This window comes from Rhinolophus sinicus, linkage group LG13, assembly GCF_036562045.2.
Source record: "Rhinolophus sinicus isolate RSC01 linkage group LG13, ASM3656204v1, whole genome shotgun sequence".
Classification (NCBI taxonomy): Eukaryota; Metazoa; Chordata; class Mammalia; order Chiroptera; family Rhinolophidae; genus Rhinolophus; species Rhinolophus sinicus.
Window position 1 is genome coordinate 16962833 of NC_133762.1, and position 13705 is coordinate 16976537.

Consider the following 13705-nt stretch of genomic DNA (forward strand, 5'->3'; position numbering starts at 1 on the left):
GCAGAGCAGCCCTGCGGGTCGGTCCACACTCCCCGGAGGAAAGGGGTGCTGCGGCCACCCCATCCCGCCACGCTGGTCACACCTTCTCGCCATGCTCTGGTTTCCAGGCAAATTGCCCAGGGTCGCGCGCTCCAGCATCTGGGAGCCTGGGCGCCGGTTCGAATCCCGCGGGCGCTGGTGGTGCGGGACGGGCGGGGACCGCTGTGGTTCGGGGCGGCGCCGGGAGGGGGGCGGGGCGGGGGCAGTGAGGTAATTTCCGTGCTCGGGCGTCAGAGGTTTGAGTCACCCCCGGGGCAGAATCGAAAGTGATCGCGCGGCGGGCGCGGCCGAATGGGGGGTAAGCACGGGGATGCGGGGTCTCGATGTGGGTGGCAGCTGCCAGCGCCCCCTCCCTACAGTCAGGGCCTCAGTGGGACCCGGGCGGGCTCCAGGGAGAGGAGGGGGCTGCGGCTCCCGGCTGCAGGCGGTGCTAGTCGAGTAGGGGGCTGGTGCCCAGGGACCCCCACCAAGGCGCAGCCGCTGGGCCAGCAGCCTGGGGTGCTGACTCAGCGCTGGGCTTCCCCTCGGGTCGCCCTGCAGCCTCACCACCCTGACCCCCGCCCGCCCCTGGGAGGGGGCAACCTCTGGACCCCAAGTTCCCAACCCTTTAGCGTTGTCCTCAGCGGCTGCAGCTGCTCCTGTCTCTGAACACCCATGGGGTTTGGGGACCTCTTCCCGGTCTCGGCCTGGAGGGGACTCCAGTTCTCACTTAGGAGGAATCAGGCTTTCCACTCAGGGTTGACCTCAGATCATTTCCTTTTTACACATCTTTGTGTCGCCCTCGAAGTTTCTCTTGAAAGTTTCCTTTAGAGGAAACTGGCAGTGTTTGCAGAAGCCAGTTCCCCCTTCTGGGCCCAGCTGGCTGGGGAACCCCCAGAGGCACCGCCTGGGCAGGGCCCCTCTGTGCAAGGTTCTGATGCTGTGTTCTCTGGGCATCCCCACTGCTCCCATGGGAGGCAAATAGTCCCTGTCCAAACAGGCGTGGGTGGGGTGCACCGTCCCCAGGAGCCAACTGTCCCTTCACAGACTGGGGGGTGCTGGGGGAGCCCTGAGAGTCCCGGGGCCTCCAGGGCTCCTGTTGCCAGGGCAACCTCACAGCCAGCTGGCTGCGTTTGAGAGGGGCCCAGAGACCCTTCAGAAGGGGAGGGGTCTGGGCTGGGTCAAGGTCAGTGGGGCCTCCTTGGACCTAATCACTCATCCTCTCCTGTCCTGTGAGGAGAAATCTCCTGCTGCTCCACTTCCTCGGCCCCTTGCTGAGAGAGAGGCAGTGTCTGAGCCCCCACCTGGAGGTGGCAGCCCTCCTGGCCTCAGGGCCTGACCTTGCTCTCTCTGCTTCCCGTCCCAGACTTCTCTTCCAGGGTGCACGGCTCCAGAGGACCCGCTGAACCTGTGAGCCTCAAATGCCACCCCGCAGAGTCAGGCCAGCATCGGAGATGGCGTCCCCCAGGTCTGGCCCATCGCCCAGCGGCGCCACAGCCACCCAGGAGCCAATTCTGGCCAAACTGTGCGCCCGGCTGGATCTGTCTCTGGGCTGCTCCCGCTGCGCACAGCGCCTCAACGAGAGCACCTACGTCCTGCGTGCAGTGGAGCACAGCTGCACCCACGAGATCCTGCTGGCTCGCTTCAAGCAATCCGCCAAGAGCAGGGTCTGGCGCAAGGTGGACCCAAGGCCCAGCTTCCCACGGCCCCTCCGCTACCAGGTCTGCCGCTACTACCGCCCAGGCCAGGGCTGCCGCCGGCACCACAACCGGTGCACCTTTGCCCGCAGCCCTGAGGAGGCGCTGGTCTGGACCTTTGAGCGCGAACACAACGTCCGCCGCCTGCGGCTGAAGGCTGCGGTGCAGGGTGGCAGGGCCCAGGGCGGGCTGCATGGCCCTGCAGGTGCCATCCTCACGGAGTTTGGTGGCCACTTCCAGCTGCTCTGCTCCCACTGCTTCCGGCACTGCCCTCCCCGCCTCTGCCCTGTGGACCCCCAGGGCCGGTGCCCCAAGCACGGAGCCTGCCCCTCGCTCCTGACCCATGTGAGCTCCGAGGGCCGTCGCAAGCAGCAGGTCACAGAGGTGCGGCCACGGCCCCCGTACGGCCGGAGGCTGGCCTATTGCATGTTCGTGGAGCGCGGGCGGCCATGCCGGCATGGAGTGTCCCGCTGCCAGTACGCACACAGTGCCGTGGAGATGGCAGTGTGGGAGGCTGAGCAGCTGGGTGGATTCCAGCGGGGGGACCTGCTCACACCCCCAGCCCCCAGGGGAGACAGGCACACAGCCCGCCACGGCCAGACCCCCAGAGTCCAGCTGTACTGCCACGCCTGCCTGGTCACCTGCCACTCCCAGGAGGCCTTTGAGAACCACTGCTCATCTGTGGAGCACGCACAGATGGTGGTCTTGGACCAGGCTGTGTCCTGGGAGCACAGAAGCCCGCCCACAGGGCTCTCCACCTTCGAGCTCTGCCCCAGGTAAGGACAGTGAGGCAGGGCTTGGGGATGGAGAATGAACCCACCTTTAGCTACAAGCAGGGGTTCCCTGTCCTCTCTTTGTGACCACCTGGCACCTCGTGCGTCTTGGGGAAGGTGGGGGGAAGCTGGTCCCAAGCCGCTCTTGTCAACCTTGTCTTGCGGGCACAGGAGTGGACAGGACGGAGCAGGTCCCGCCAGTGCCCTGCTCCCGGCCTGGAATGTGTTCCTGCCCACCCCCCATAGGCCTGTTTTGGGCTGAGGGTGCCTCACCCTGCATGGCCTGCTGGCCTCCCTTACCCCCAGGCCTGACCTCTGTGAGTATGGGGATGTCTGCACCAAGGCACACTCAGAGCAGGAGCTGCAGGAGTGGACACAACGCGTGCAGACGGTAAAGCTGCGGGAGCAGGAGGCCTGGCGGGAGGGGCTGGTGCCCTACAAGGCGCGGCTGCTGGACGAGTACCAGCGCAGCAGCACCGAAGTCCTGGTGGTGAGTGGGGCCTCGTGAGTGGGTGGGGGCAGGGCAGGCAGGGGCCAGGGCCCCTGACGACAGCCTGGCTTCCCTGTGCAGCTGGCTGAGAATGTCGATGGCGTCTCCATCACCTGCAGCCAGCCCCTGATGCATCAGGCGCAGGAGAAGAACACTGAGCACAGCTGGACATTCGTTATTCACTCTGAGGTGAGGGGCAGCATAGCTGCGAGACAGCTGGAGCCACTGCCCTGCACAGCCTCCCCATGTGTGCGTGCGTGTGTGCACGTGTGCATGTGTGTGTGCGTCGTCTTCCCGTACCCTCTGCCTTGCTGTGTCTGGCAGAGCACCCCATGCTGCACGCTCACCTCACTCAGCGTCCGTGGGGCCTACGCAGGCTCTGTGACCCCATCTTGCAGAGGCAACCATTGAGGTTCAGAGAAGCTGAGCGCTCTGGTGGGGTCACAGCCGGGAATTGAAGTGGGGCAGGGCCGTGTGTTAGTCGGGACCCCAATGGGTGGGCTGGCGCCCGGGGTCACTCACCATCCAGTTTCTCCCCAGGAGCCCCTGCAACATGTGGCCCTGCTCAAGCAGGAGCCGGGAGCAGCCTTCTCACTGGTGGTCCCCCGCCTCCCTCCGGGCCAGCTGTACGCGCAGGGGGAACGCTTCTGCGTGCCCGACCACCCCACCGAGTTCCGGGTGGGGGTGTGCGTGCAGAGCGCTTCCTTTGGCACCTTCGAGCAGTGGGTGGTCTTCGACTTTGGCCGCCGGCCGGTGCTGCTGCGGAAGCTGAAGCTGCAGCTGGGCCAGGTGCACTGCCCCGGGCTCTCTGGGACACCGGCGCCCGGCCACCGTGAGGAGCTGGAGCGTTGGCACACTGGCAACCGCCATGTGGTGCCTGGCGTGGAGCGCACGGCGGAGCAGGCAGCCCTGATGGCCAAGTACAAGGTGCCAGCCCTGGCCCTTGAGTTCCGGCGCAGCGGCCCGGCCCCGGGGCCCCTGTCCCACACCAACTACCGGCAGAGGATGCACCAGTTCCTCTACGAGGAGGAGGCTGCCCAGCAAGAGCTGGTGGCCAAGTGAGCAGGGGCCGGCGGGCGGGCAGGGCTGCAGGGCCGGCTGCAGAGCTCCGGCCTGGGTCAGCTGAGCCATGTCCCCCACCAGGTTGAACCTCCGGGGCGCTGTGTCCCTGAAGACGGCCCTGCAGACACCAGCCCTTGGCATGCTCTTCCCGCCGCCAGGAGCCCTGTATGCCGAGGTCCCCATCCCCTCCTCCCTGACACCTGACACAGACCAGGGCTTCCTGCTGAGCCGGGCGGTCAGCACGGCCCTCGTGGCCCCCGTGCCCGCCCCTGACCACACGGTGTTCGAGGTGCAGCTGGAGACCCGGGCCAGCTCCGAGCAGGCACGGTGGCTGTTGCTGCCCGCGCACTGCTGTGAGGCCCTGGGGCTGCAGCCCGAGGCCAGCCCTGTGCTGGAGGTGCAGTTCCAGATTGACCCGCTGACATTCCGCCTCTGGCACCAGGCAGTGGATGCGCTGCCCCATGAGCGACTGGTGGTGCCCGACCTGTCTGCCTGTGCCCTGCCCCGCCCCCGGCCCAGCCCGCCAGCGCTGCAGGGCAACCGCAAGCAGAAGCTGGCCGTGGAGTTCATCGCGGGCGGCAGCCCTGGGGGCAGGCAGCCCGTGGCGCCGCTGCTCATCTACGGCCCCTTCGGGACAGGCAAGACCTACACACTGGCCATGGCCTCCCTGGAGGTCATCCGACAGCCCCACACCAAGGTGCTCATCTGCACGCACACCAACAGGTGAGCCCGCAGCCGCTGCTGCCTGGGCCCAGCTGAGCTGCTGTGGTGGTGTCACCCCAAAAGAAGAAAGGGGACCTGGGGTCTGGGGCTCTGGCTGCTTCCTAGGTTCCCTACAGGGCCGGGAGGCTGGTGCTAGAGCAGATGTCTCAGGGCTGCCTGGCCGGTGGTGGAGTGAGCCCAAGCTGGGCACACTGGGCCCATGGTGCGTCCCTGGGTGAGTCCCAGTCACTGATCCTTGGGACTCTCCCTGACAGCCAGTGAGTCTGGACTGAAAGGGCCAGGGGACGTGTGTGCTTAGGCCTGGTGCAGAGTGCCGTGTGGGAGGGGGGCTGTGCGTGTCCCCGCCGGGCTCTGGGCGGGGTGGAGTGGGGGGGTGCATGTGGCCTGAATCCCTAGCACTTCCCGGGCCAGGATTTGCCCTTGTTCTTAAGAGAACGCAGATCTACGCTCTGGGGGCTTGGACATGGGTCTGTAGCCTCCTTTGAACTCCCAGCATTGGCAGGGCTGGGCACACAGTATGCGCTTTCGCACAAGCCGCCAAGGCCCCATGTGCCCTCTCCCCCTCAGCGCGGCCGACATCTACATCCAGGAGCACTTCCACAGCTACGTGAGCAGCGGCCACCCGGAGGCCAGGCCGCTGCGGGTGATGTACACCGACCGCCCACCAAGCCAGACAGACGCAGCCACGCTGCGCTACTGCTGCCTGACCGAGGACCTCCGGGCCTTCCGCCCACCCACGCGCGCGGAGCTGGAGCAGCACCGCATTGTGGTAACCACCACGTCACAGGCCCGTGAGCTTGGGGTGCCCGCCGGCTTCTTCTCACACATTCTCATCGACGAGGCCGCCCAGATGCTGGAGTGCGAGGCCCTCACCCCGCTGCGCTATGCCCCGCTGGGCACTCGGGTGGTGCTGGCCGGCGACCACATGCAGGTCACGCCCCGGCTGTTCAGCGTGGCCCCGGGCCGGACGGCCGGGCACACGCTGCTGCACCGCCTGTTCCAACACTACCAGCAGCAGGCACACAAGGTGGCCCAGTGCAGCCGCATCATCTTTCATGAGAACTACCGCTCCACCGAGGTCATTGTCGCCTTCGTGTCACGCCACTTCTATGTGGCCAGGGGCACCCCCATCCACGCCAGTGGCAAGGTCCCGCGACACCCCCGGCGCTACCCGCTCATGTTCTGTCACGTGGCCGGCAGCCCCGAGCGCGACATGTCGATGACATCGTGGCTCAACGCGGCCGAGGTCATCCAGGTCATCGAGCAGGTGCAGGAGATCTACAACACCTGGCCCCACTGCTGGGGCGGCCGGGAGCAGAGGCACATCTGCGTCGTGTCCCATGGTGCCCAGGTAAGCCTGCCGCCCAGACAGCTCCTCCCCAGCCCCCAGTCTGGGGTCTGGGGGCCTATGCCCCCGGCTGGGCCTCCTCGCCTCGGTTTCCCCGTCTGTAAGAGGGGCCCAGGGTGATGTGCACGTGAGCTGTGTGCTGGCACCAAGGGTGGCTGTCGTGGGGCCCTCACCGCGCACCGACCGCTCACGGGCCCAACCGGGTCCTGTGTCTCCAGGTGAGCGCGCTGAGGCAGGAGCTGAGGAGGAGAAACCTGGGCCAGGTGTCTGTGGGCAGCTTTGAGATCCTGCCAGGTGGGTGATGGGTGGTGGGTAGGGCGGGGCTAGCCCCGGGCACACGCGCAGCCTGACCACACCCCCTTGCAGGACGGGAGTTCCGGGTGGTGCTGCTCAGCGCAGTGCACAGCTGGCACAGCCTGCGGAGCCCAGGGGCACCCGGCCTGGAGTTCTTCACAGATGCCCGGGTGCTCAACACAGTCATGACCCGCGCCCAGTCCCAGGTGGTAGCCGTAGGTGACGCCATGGCCCTCTGCTCCTTTGGGGACTGCAGCAAGCTCTGGAAGAGCTTCATTCGTGAGTGTGTGCAGCATCGCAGTGTCTGCCCCGAGAGCCTGTCACTGGAGCAGATCGAGCAGGGTGTGGTTCAGAGGCAGCGCTGGGCCCGCTGCCTGCAGCCTGCGGCCCCACCAGCAGAGAAAGCTGTGGCAGTGGTGGCCGGGGACATTGGCCCAGAGGAGGGGAAGGCAGGGGACGCAGCCACAGAGCACGCAGCGGTGGCGCAGGTGGAGCCAGAGGCCGTGGCCAAGGGGAGTGCAGTCCCGCCCCAGACCTCGGAGGCAGGAGACGAGGCCACACAGAAAGCAGAGGTCATGGGGTACCCAGCAGTCGGGGACGTGGCATCAGCAGGCAACTCGGCGGCCACAGAGAATGACGACCCCGGGGACCCCGAGGACGCTGAGTCTGACTTCTGGCCCTCTGACTGGGAGCTGAACACCGATGACCCCATCCTGCAGGAGCTCCTGGATGAGAGCCAGAACGTGACCGTGACCGTCAGGGAGGATGGGCTGCTGGATACCGTTGCCAGTCCTGCATCCCCACAGCAGGCCCGGCAGTACGTGTCCCTGCCGCGGGCCACACTGCGCCACCTGCTGCGCCTGGAGCCAGAGAGGCACCACCGGTGCACCTTCATGCAGGAGACCTTCGAGCGGGCTACGGCCATCCCGTTGGACGACGCGGGCCCCGGCCCCATCCTGGTCAGGGGCCGCTTGCACTGCGGGATGGCCTTCACCGGGGATGAGGTGGTGGTCCAGGTCCTTGGTGGTGACAGGGGTCCTGCCGGGCGGCCTCAAGGCCGTGTGCTGGGTGTGCTCAAGCGGAGGAGCCAAGAGCTGGCGTTCGTGTGCCGCATGGACGAGTGGGACCCTCGTATCATGACCCCCATTGATGTCTCCGTGACCAAGATCTTCGTGGCTGATCTGAAGGACCCGCAGCGGGTGCCCGTGCACCGTCTCCAGAGGGGCCGCCTTCAGCGGGTGACAGAGGAGCGGCTCCCTGCCCAGGCCTGGCGCCGCCGGCTATTCTGGGTGCGCGTCGTCCTGTGGCGGGAGCGCTTCTACTACCCGTTGGGCATCGTGCTAGAGGTGCTGCCTGAGGCCAGCACCTGGGAGCAGGGCCTACGCATCCTGGACCTCGAGTACGGACTGCGGGAACCCTCGCCGGACCCGGCCGTGGTCTCCAAGGTACTGCAGAAGTACCACGCCGAACTGCTGTCGGGGGGGGGGAGCCGTGGCGTGGCTTCCTGACCGACACCCCCCCCCCCCCCTCTCTCTGGGACGACTTGGCGTCCGGGACCTGGGCCCCCCCCAGGAGGTGGGTGTGCACATTGCCGATGTGGCCAGCCCAGCCGTGCCGAGGGGGGGGCCGCTGGGTGGAGGCCAGCAGGCAGGGCGCCGCGCACTATATGCCTGCTGCCCCCCCGCCGCGCATGCTGCTGCCCGCGGCGGCTGCTGCCATTCTCTTCCTCTCCTGCTGCCCCCGCGCCGCCGCCGCCTCCTCTCCTCCTCCCCCTCTTCGAGAAGGGCAGTGACCAGCTCAAGAGCCTGCGCTTTGCACCCTCCTCCCCTCCCCCCAACCGCCAGCTGGAGGAGGAGGAGGCTGTGCAGGTGATCAGGGAGCCGGGGGGGCCTAGAGCTGCCGGAACACCTGGACTCTGTGGATGCGTGCTGTGGTGGCGCCGCCCCCCGTGTGTGTGTGCTGCGCCGCCTGCGCCTGTGCTGCTGCTACTAGCAGCAGCCGGGGGACAGACAGCAAGCTAGGCTTCCGTGCGCCCCCATGGTCAAAGAGTACATGATCCAGTTCAACAGACTGGTGGCCGAGTTCCTGGTGGGCAGCGGCGCCCCCAGACGGACACGCACACGCGGAGGCAGCCCCCCGCCCAGCAGCAGCCAGCTCGAAGCCCTGAGAGAGAAGCGCGCAACTGGCCCCCCCCTCTCACTGCGCGCGCCAGCACCTGCATGGGCGCAACCGCCCTGTCCGCAGCTTCACCTACTGGTCACGCTTTGGAGGCATGTCCAGCATGCAGCCCACGCAGAGATGCCGTCCGGGGTTGGTGGACCTCATCACCGGACGACATGCACCCCTCACTGGCTCCCGTGGGCCTGGACTTCCGCAAAGCCCTGGGCCGCTCCACCTTCAGCCGCTCCAGCCAGGGCGATCAGCAGCCGGCCAACCACTACTCACTGCAGGTGGACTGGTACACCTGGGCCAGCTCGCCCCTCCGCAGGTACCTGGACCTGGTGCTGCAGCGGCAAATCCTGCTGGCTCTGGGCCAGGGGGGCCCCTCCTATTCTGCTAGGGACATTGACGGGCTATGCCATGACTTCAACCGCCAGAACTTGCGTGCCCAGAGCTACCAACGCCAGGCCCGCAGCCTGCACGTGGCCACGCGGCTCAAGGCCCAGCCACGTAACAAACTGGGCTTCACAGTGGACGTGGAGGAGGGCGCCCGCTGCTTCAAGCTCTTGTTCCCGGCCAACCGTGAGACCCTGCCCGACCCCTGCCCGGTGTACTTCCGCTTCCTGCAGCTGGCTGAGCACCCCCACAGCCTGGCAAGCCGACCCGGCCTGCAGCTGGTGTGGCGGCGCCGCATTTACTCAGTGCAACTGAATGGGCCGTGCCCCCCACTGCCCGGTGCCCTGCTTGACCCGCACACTCTGCCCATGGATGCTGCCCTATGGCAGCAGCTGCTGGAGCTGGTGGAGGAGCAGCGGTGGCCGGAGGCGGCGGCCCTTGTGCGGGGGTGGGGCACGGTGGAGCCGCCCGGGCGGGAGGTGGGGCGGGTGGTGCGCAGCCGCTGTGGCCACTTCATGGAGGTGACCCGGGAGCTGGGCAGTGGGGACGTGCTGCAGGTGCAGCTCAGTGCCACCCTGCAGCGGGGTATCCTCGCACCAACCCTGCAGCTGTGGACTGTGGTGCCTGGTGTCAGCCTCTGCCTGGAGCACGTGGAGCGGCCAGGCGACTGCTTCTCAGGCCACACGCCCCAGGCGGGGCAGGACCGCTGTGGCAGCGTGGAAGACTACTCCCGCGTGTGGGCACCGTTCTGCTCCTTGGAGGCGGCCACCAACACGGTGGCCGAGAACGACTCCATCACGCTGCAGCACGTGACTGTGACCTGGGATGCAGAGCGCACGACCCCTGGGCAGCTACAGGGCACCTTCCGCCTGGAGGCCGCCTTTCTCCGCGAGCACTGCATTGACATCAGCTGGGCACACTGCTACCTCTGCATCCGGCTCGAGGGGCTGCCAGCCCTCGCCGCCACTGCAGCCCACGGGCCCAGCAGCCTCGGGCCTGTCTTTAGCATTGACCCCGACACGTACACCTGGGTGGCCCACGGGCTGACGGAGGACTGGGACTCAAATCCAAAGGAGGGCCGGCAAGAGGCCCCCAAACAAGTGCATTTCTTCATTCAACACATGGCCATGGAGAAGGTTCCGGAAGAGGTGCTGAGGCCTGGCGCCCAATTCACCATTGAAGTGCTGCCCAAGCAGCTTCCCGACCTGTGAGTGGCTTCCATGGGGTGGACAGGGAGTGTGAGAAGTCCGGGCTTCCTCTTCTGGGAGGGGGTGGCTCACGGGGCAGCAGCCCCTCCCCGGGAGGGTCCTGTTGGTGTTGCAATGTCCATCTTCACCCCACCTGCCCCCAGCCGCAAGGAAGAAGCCGTGCGTGAGCTGGAGAATTCGTCCCCGCTGGTAATCAGCATTGCCCTGGGCCGCGCGCTCCCCCTGCCCCGCCACCCTCCACGCCACCCAGCTGGCCAGCAGCCCCTCTGCAGAGGTAGGTGGCACCCTCCGGCATCTCGGGCCCCTGCCTTCCACCTGGCTCTGCCCTGCACCAGAGCTCAGGGAGGCCTGGCCTCTCCCTCAGGCGCCCCCCACAGGTTCCTGGAGCGGCAGACCTTTGACATCCCTGGAGGCCGCCACAAGCTGAACCCCAGCCAGACCGGGGCCGTCAGAGAGGCTCTGAGGAAGCAGTTCACCGTCATCCAGGGCCCACCAGGTAGGGCCACATTGGGGGTGGGGGCGTGCAGGCAGGCCGGTGGGAGCTCTGTCCACCCCGTTCTCTGCCCACAGGCACGGGGAAGACGGTGGTGGGCTTCCACATAGTATTCTGGTTTCACAAGTTGAATGAGGAGCAGGGGCTGGCCCGCGGCCCCCCCAGCAGGGAGAAGACGCTGGGGGGACCCTGCATCTTGTACTGTGGCCCCTCCAACAAGTCGGTGGACGTCCTGGCAGGTGCACTGGGTCGGCCATGTGGGGGCTCTGCCTGGGGGTGCTGGGCCCAGCAGACAGTGTCTCACGCTCCGACTGCCCCCAGGACTGCTCCTGAGCAAGAGAGCGGAGCTGAAGCCCCTTCGCGTGTACAGCGAGCAAGCTGAGGCCACCGAGTTCCCGGTGCCGGGCGTAGGCAGCAGGGGACTGTTCAAGAAGAGCCCTGGGGAGGGGAGGCCCAACCAGAGCCTCAGGTGCGGCCTCTCAGCTGTGCGTCCATGTGTCTGTGTTTGGGAGGAGGTGAGAGGACTGAGCCTGGGCAGGGGGCAACACGGCTTCACAGAGGTCTCCCCCCACCAGGAGCATCAGCCTGCACCACCGGATCCGGCAGGCCTCCAACCCCTACGCCACAGAAATTAAGGCTTTTGACGCCCGGCTGCAGAAAGGGGAGGTCTTCTCGAAGGAGGACCTCAACTCGTGAGTGGCCGGGGCCATGGAGCTGTGTCCTGGCATGGGGGGGGGGCCCTGGGTGACCAGATGGCATCCCCTACAGGTATAAGAAGATCCTGGGGAAGGCCCGGAAGTTCGAGCTAGACCAGCACAGTGTCATCTTGTGCACATGCTCGTGTGCGGCCTCAGCCACGCTCAAGAACCTGGATGTCCGGCAAATCCTCGTGGACGAGGCGGGCATGGCCACGGAGCCTGAGACCCTCATCCCCTTGGTGAACTTCTCTCAGGCTGAGAAGGTCGCTGGGTGTGGCCTCACCCCTGGGGTGCAGGGAGCGCACAGAGGGCAGCGGCGTGGAGGGGTGGTGACGGCCGTGGGCCTGGGGCTGTCAGGACCGAGTCTGTCTGTCCCTCCAGGTGGTTCTCCTTGGGGATCACAAGCAGCTGCGACCTGTGGTTAAGAACGAGCACCTGCAGAGCCTGGGGCTGGACCGCTCTCTCTTCGAGAGGTACCACAGGGATGCCTACATGCTGGACACACAGTACCGCATGGTGAGCCGTCCCAGCCCAGCACCGCTCCTGAGCCGGGCATGCCAGAGCTGTGGCGGCCTGCTCCCCAGCCTCCTACGTCCAGCCTGGCCTCCTGGGGCCACAGCAGGGACAGGTGGCCTGTCCCTGGCTTATGTCCTTCCTTGCAGCACGAGGGCATCTGTGCCTTCCCCTCCATGGAGTTCTACCAGAAGAAGCTGAAGACCTGGCAGGGCCTGAGGCGGCCGCCCAGCGTCCTAGGCCATGCCGCAAAGGAGAGCTGCTGTGTCATCTTTGGTCACGTGCATGGCCACGAGCAGAGCCTGCTGGTGTCCACAGATGAAGGGCATGAGAACTCCAAGGCCAACCAGGAGGAGGTGAAAGAGGTGGTGAGTGTCAGGCGGACCCTTCTGGTGCCCCTTGGTCAAGGAGGGCATCCTGGAGGAGGTGGCGGAGGAGTTGAAGGAACAGGGGAGGCCCTGGAACCCAGGGTGGGAGCGGCATCAGAGCCGTCGTTGCCAGCCCCCTCTCGGCTCCTCAGGTCCGCATCGCCAAACAGCTGACCCTGGACAGGACGGTGGACCCCAAGGACATTGCCATTCTCACGCCCTACAATGCACAGGCCTCCGAGATCAACAGGAAACTTGCACAGGAGGGTGTCACCGGAGTGACAGTGTGCTCCATCACCAAGAGCCAGGGTGAGACTGGCTCTGGGGCAGGGCTCTGGGTGGCGAGTCAGGAGGGTGGGCGCCAGCGGCAGGGTGAGCGGCCCCATCCTGGGCCTCACCGTGCCTGCCCCCCAGGGAGCGAGTGGCGCTACGTGCTGCTGAGCACCGTCCGCTCGTGCCCGGAGAACGGCTTGGACCAGCGGCCGACTAAGGGCTGGCTGAAGAGGTTCCTGGGCTTCATCGTGGACCCCAACCAAATGAACGTGGCCATCACCCGGGCCCAGGAGGGGCTCTGCCTCATCGGTGAGGGCTGCTCCCTCGCCTCGGGGGTGGGGGGAGGCTGCTGGCGGCGGGCCGGGGGCGGCCACTGAGTCCTCTCTCACAGGGGACCACCTGCTCCTGCGCTGCTGCCCGCTGTGGCGCCGGCTCGTGGACTTCTGCGAGGCCCAGGGAAACCTCGTACCTGCCAGCCAGGTGCAGGTCCGGAGGAGGCCAGCTGTGTCGTTGTGAAAGCTCCTCACTTGTCCACTGCCCTCAAGCTGCCCGACAGCTAGGAGAAGTCCCACACGGTTCCGTGCTGGCTGCCTCGGCAAGTCCCCCTCTGCAGAATCCCATGTGCCTTCAGTGGTCACTGCCAGCCACCGTCCAGCCACCTCCTGGCCACCCTTGCCTGCCGAATGGGCGGGGGTTGTGGCAGCTGGCCATGGTGCTGCACAATAACCAGCTTCTGGAGTCAGCTTGTGCCCGGCGGGGAGCAGGCCAGGTGCCACCCTGCCGCCGTGTACATGAACATGAACTTAGGAGGGAGGGGAGAGGGTCCGTGGATGCCGCCCCTCCCTGCTGACCTGCTTTTGCTGCCACATTGGTAACAGAGCATGTCGGGGTGGGGGTGGAGACCCCGGGACCAACGGGACACCTTCTGGTGTCGCTGGGAAGGGTTGGAGTCAGGAAGGAAACCCCACTGGGGCTGCACTTTGTCCTTTGGATGCCATCCCGATGACTGTGGGTGACAGCCATGAAACAACTTTCTTTTCTATTTTTAAATAAACCAAAAGTCACTGTCTTTTTTACTGCAACAGGGTCCTCAGCCCAGACTCAAGGCAGAGGCTTTCCTGGAAGTGAGGGCCTTTTCTTTGCCATCACTGCCCTGTGTCCCTCAGGTGCCACCCAGGCTGGCAGGGGAAA

General features: G+C 66.4%; 1 protein-coding gene across 1 annotated transcript; it reads left to right on the top strand.

Annotated features, from left to right (window-relative positions):
* Positions 1-250: 250 nt before the first annotated feature.
* On the top strand, positions 251-13591 carry HELZ2 (helicase with zinc finger 2). Its single transcript, XM_019753470.2, is given in 26 exon segments — positions 251-337; positions 1385-2491; positions 2795-2978; positions 3060-3167; positions 3519-4036; positions 4122-4763; positions 5331-6114; positions 6330-6405; positions 6478-7875; positions 7878-7943; positions 7946-8036; positions 8038-8134; positions 8136-8290; positions 8292-8695; positions 8698-10168; positions 10313-10443; positions 10534-10665; positions 10740-10901; positions 10984-11131; positions 11238-11354; positions 11431-11623; positions 11742-11876; positions 12023-12241; positions 12394-12550; positions 12656-12823; positions 12906-13591. Coding segments are annotated over 25 exon segments (8733 nt in total). The 5' UTR covers positions 251-337; positions 1385-1439; the 3' UTR covers positions 13031-13591.
* The last annotated feature ends 114 nt before the right edge of the window (positions 13592-13705 follow it).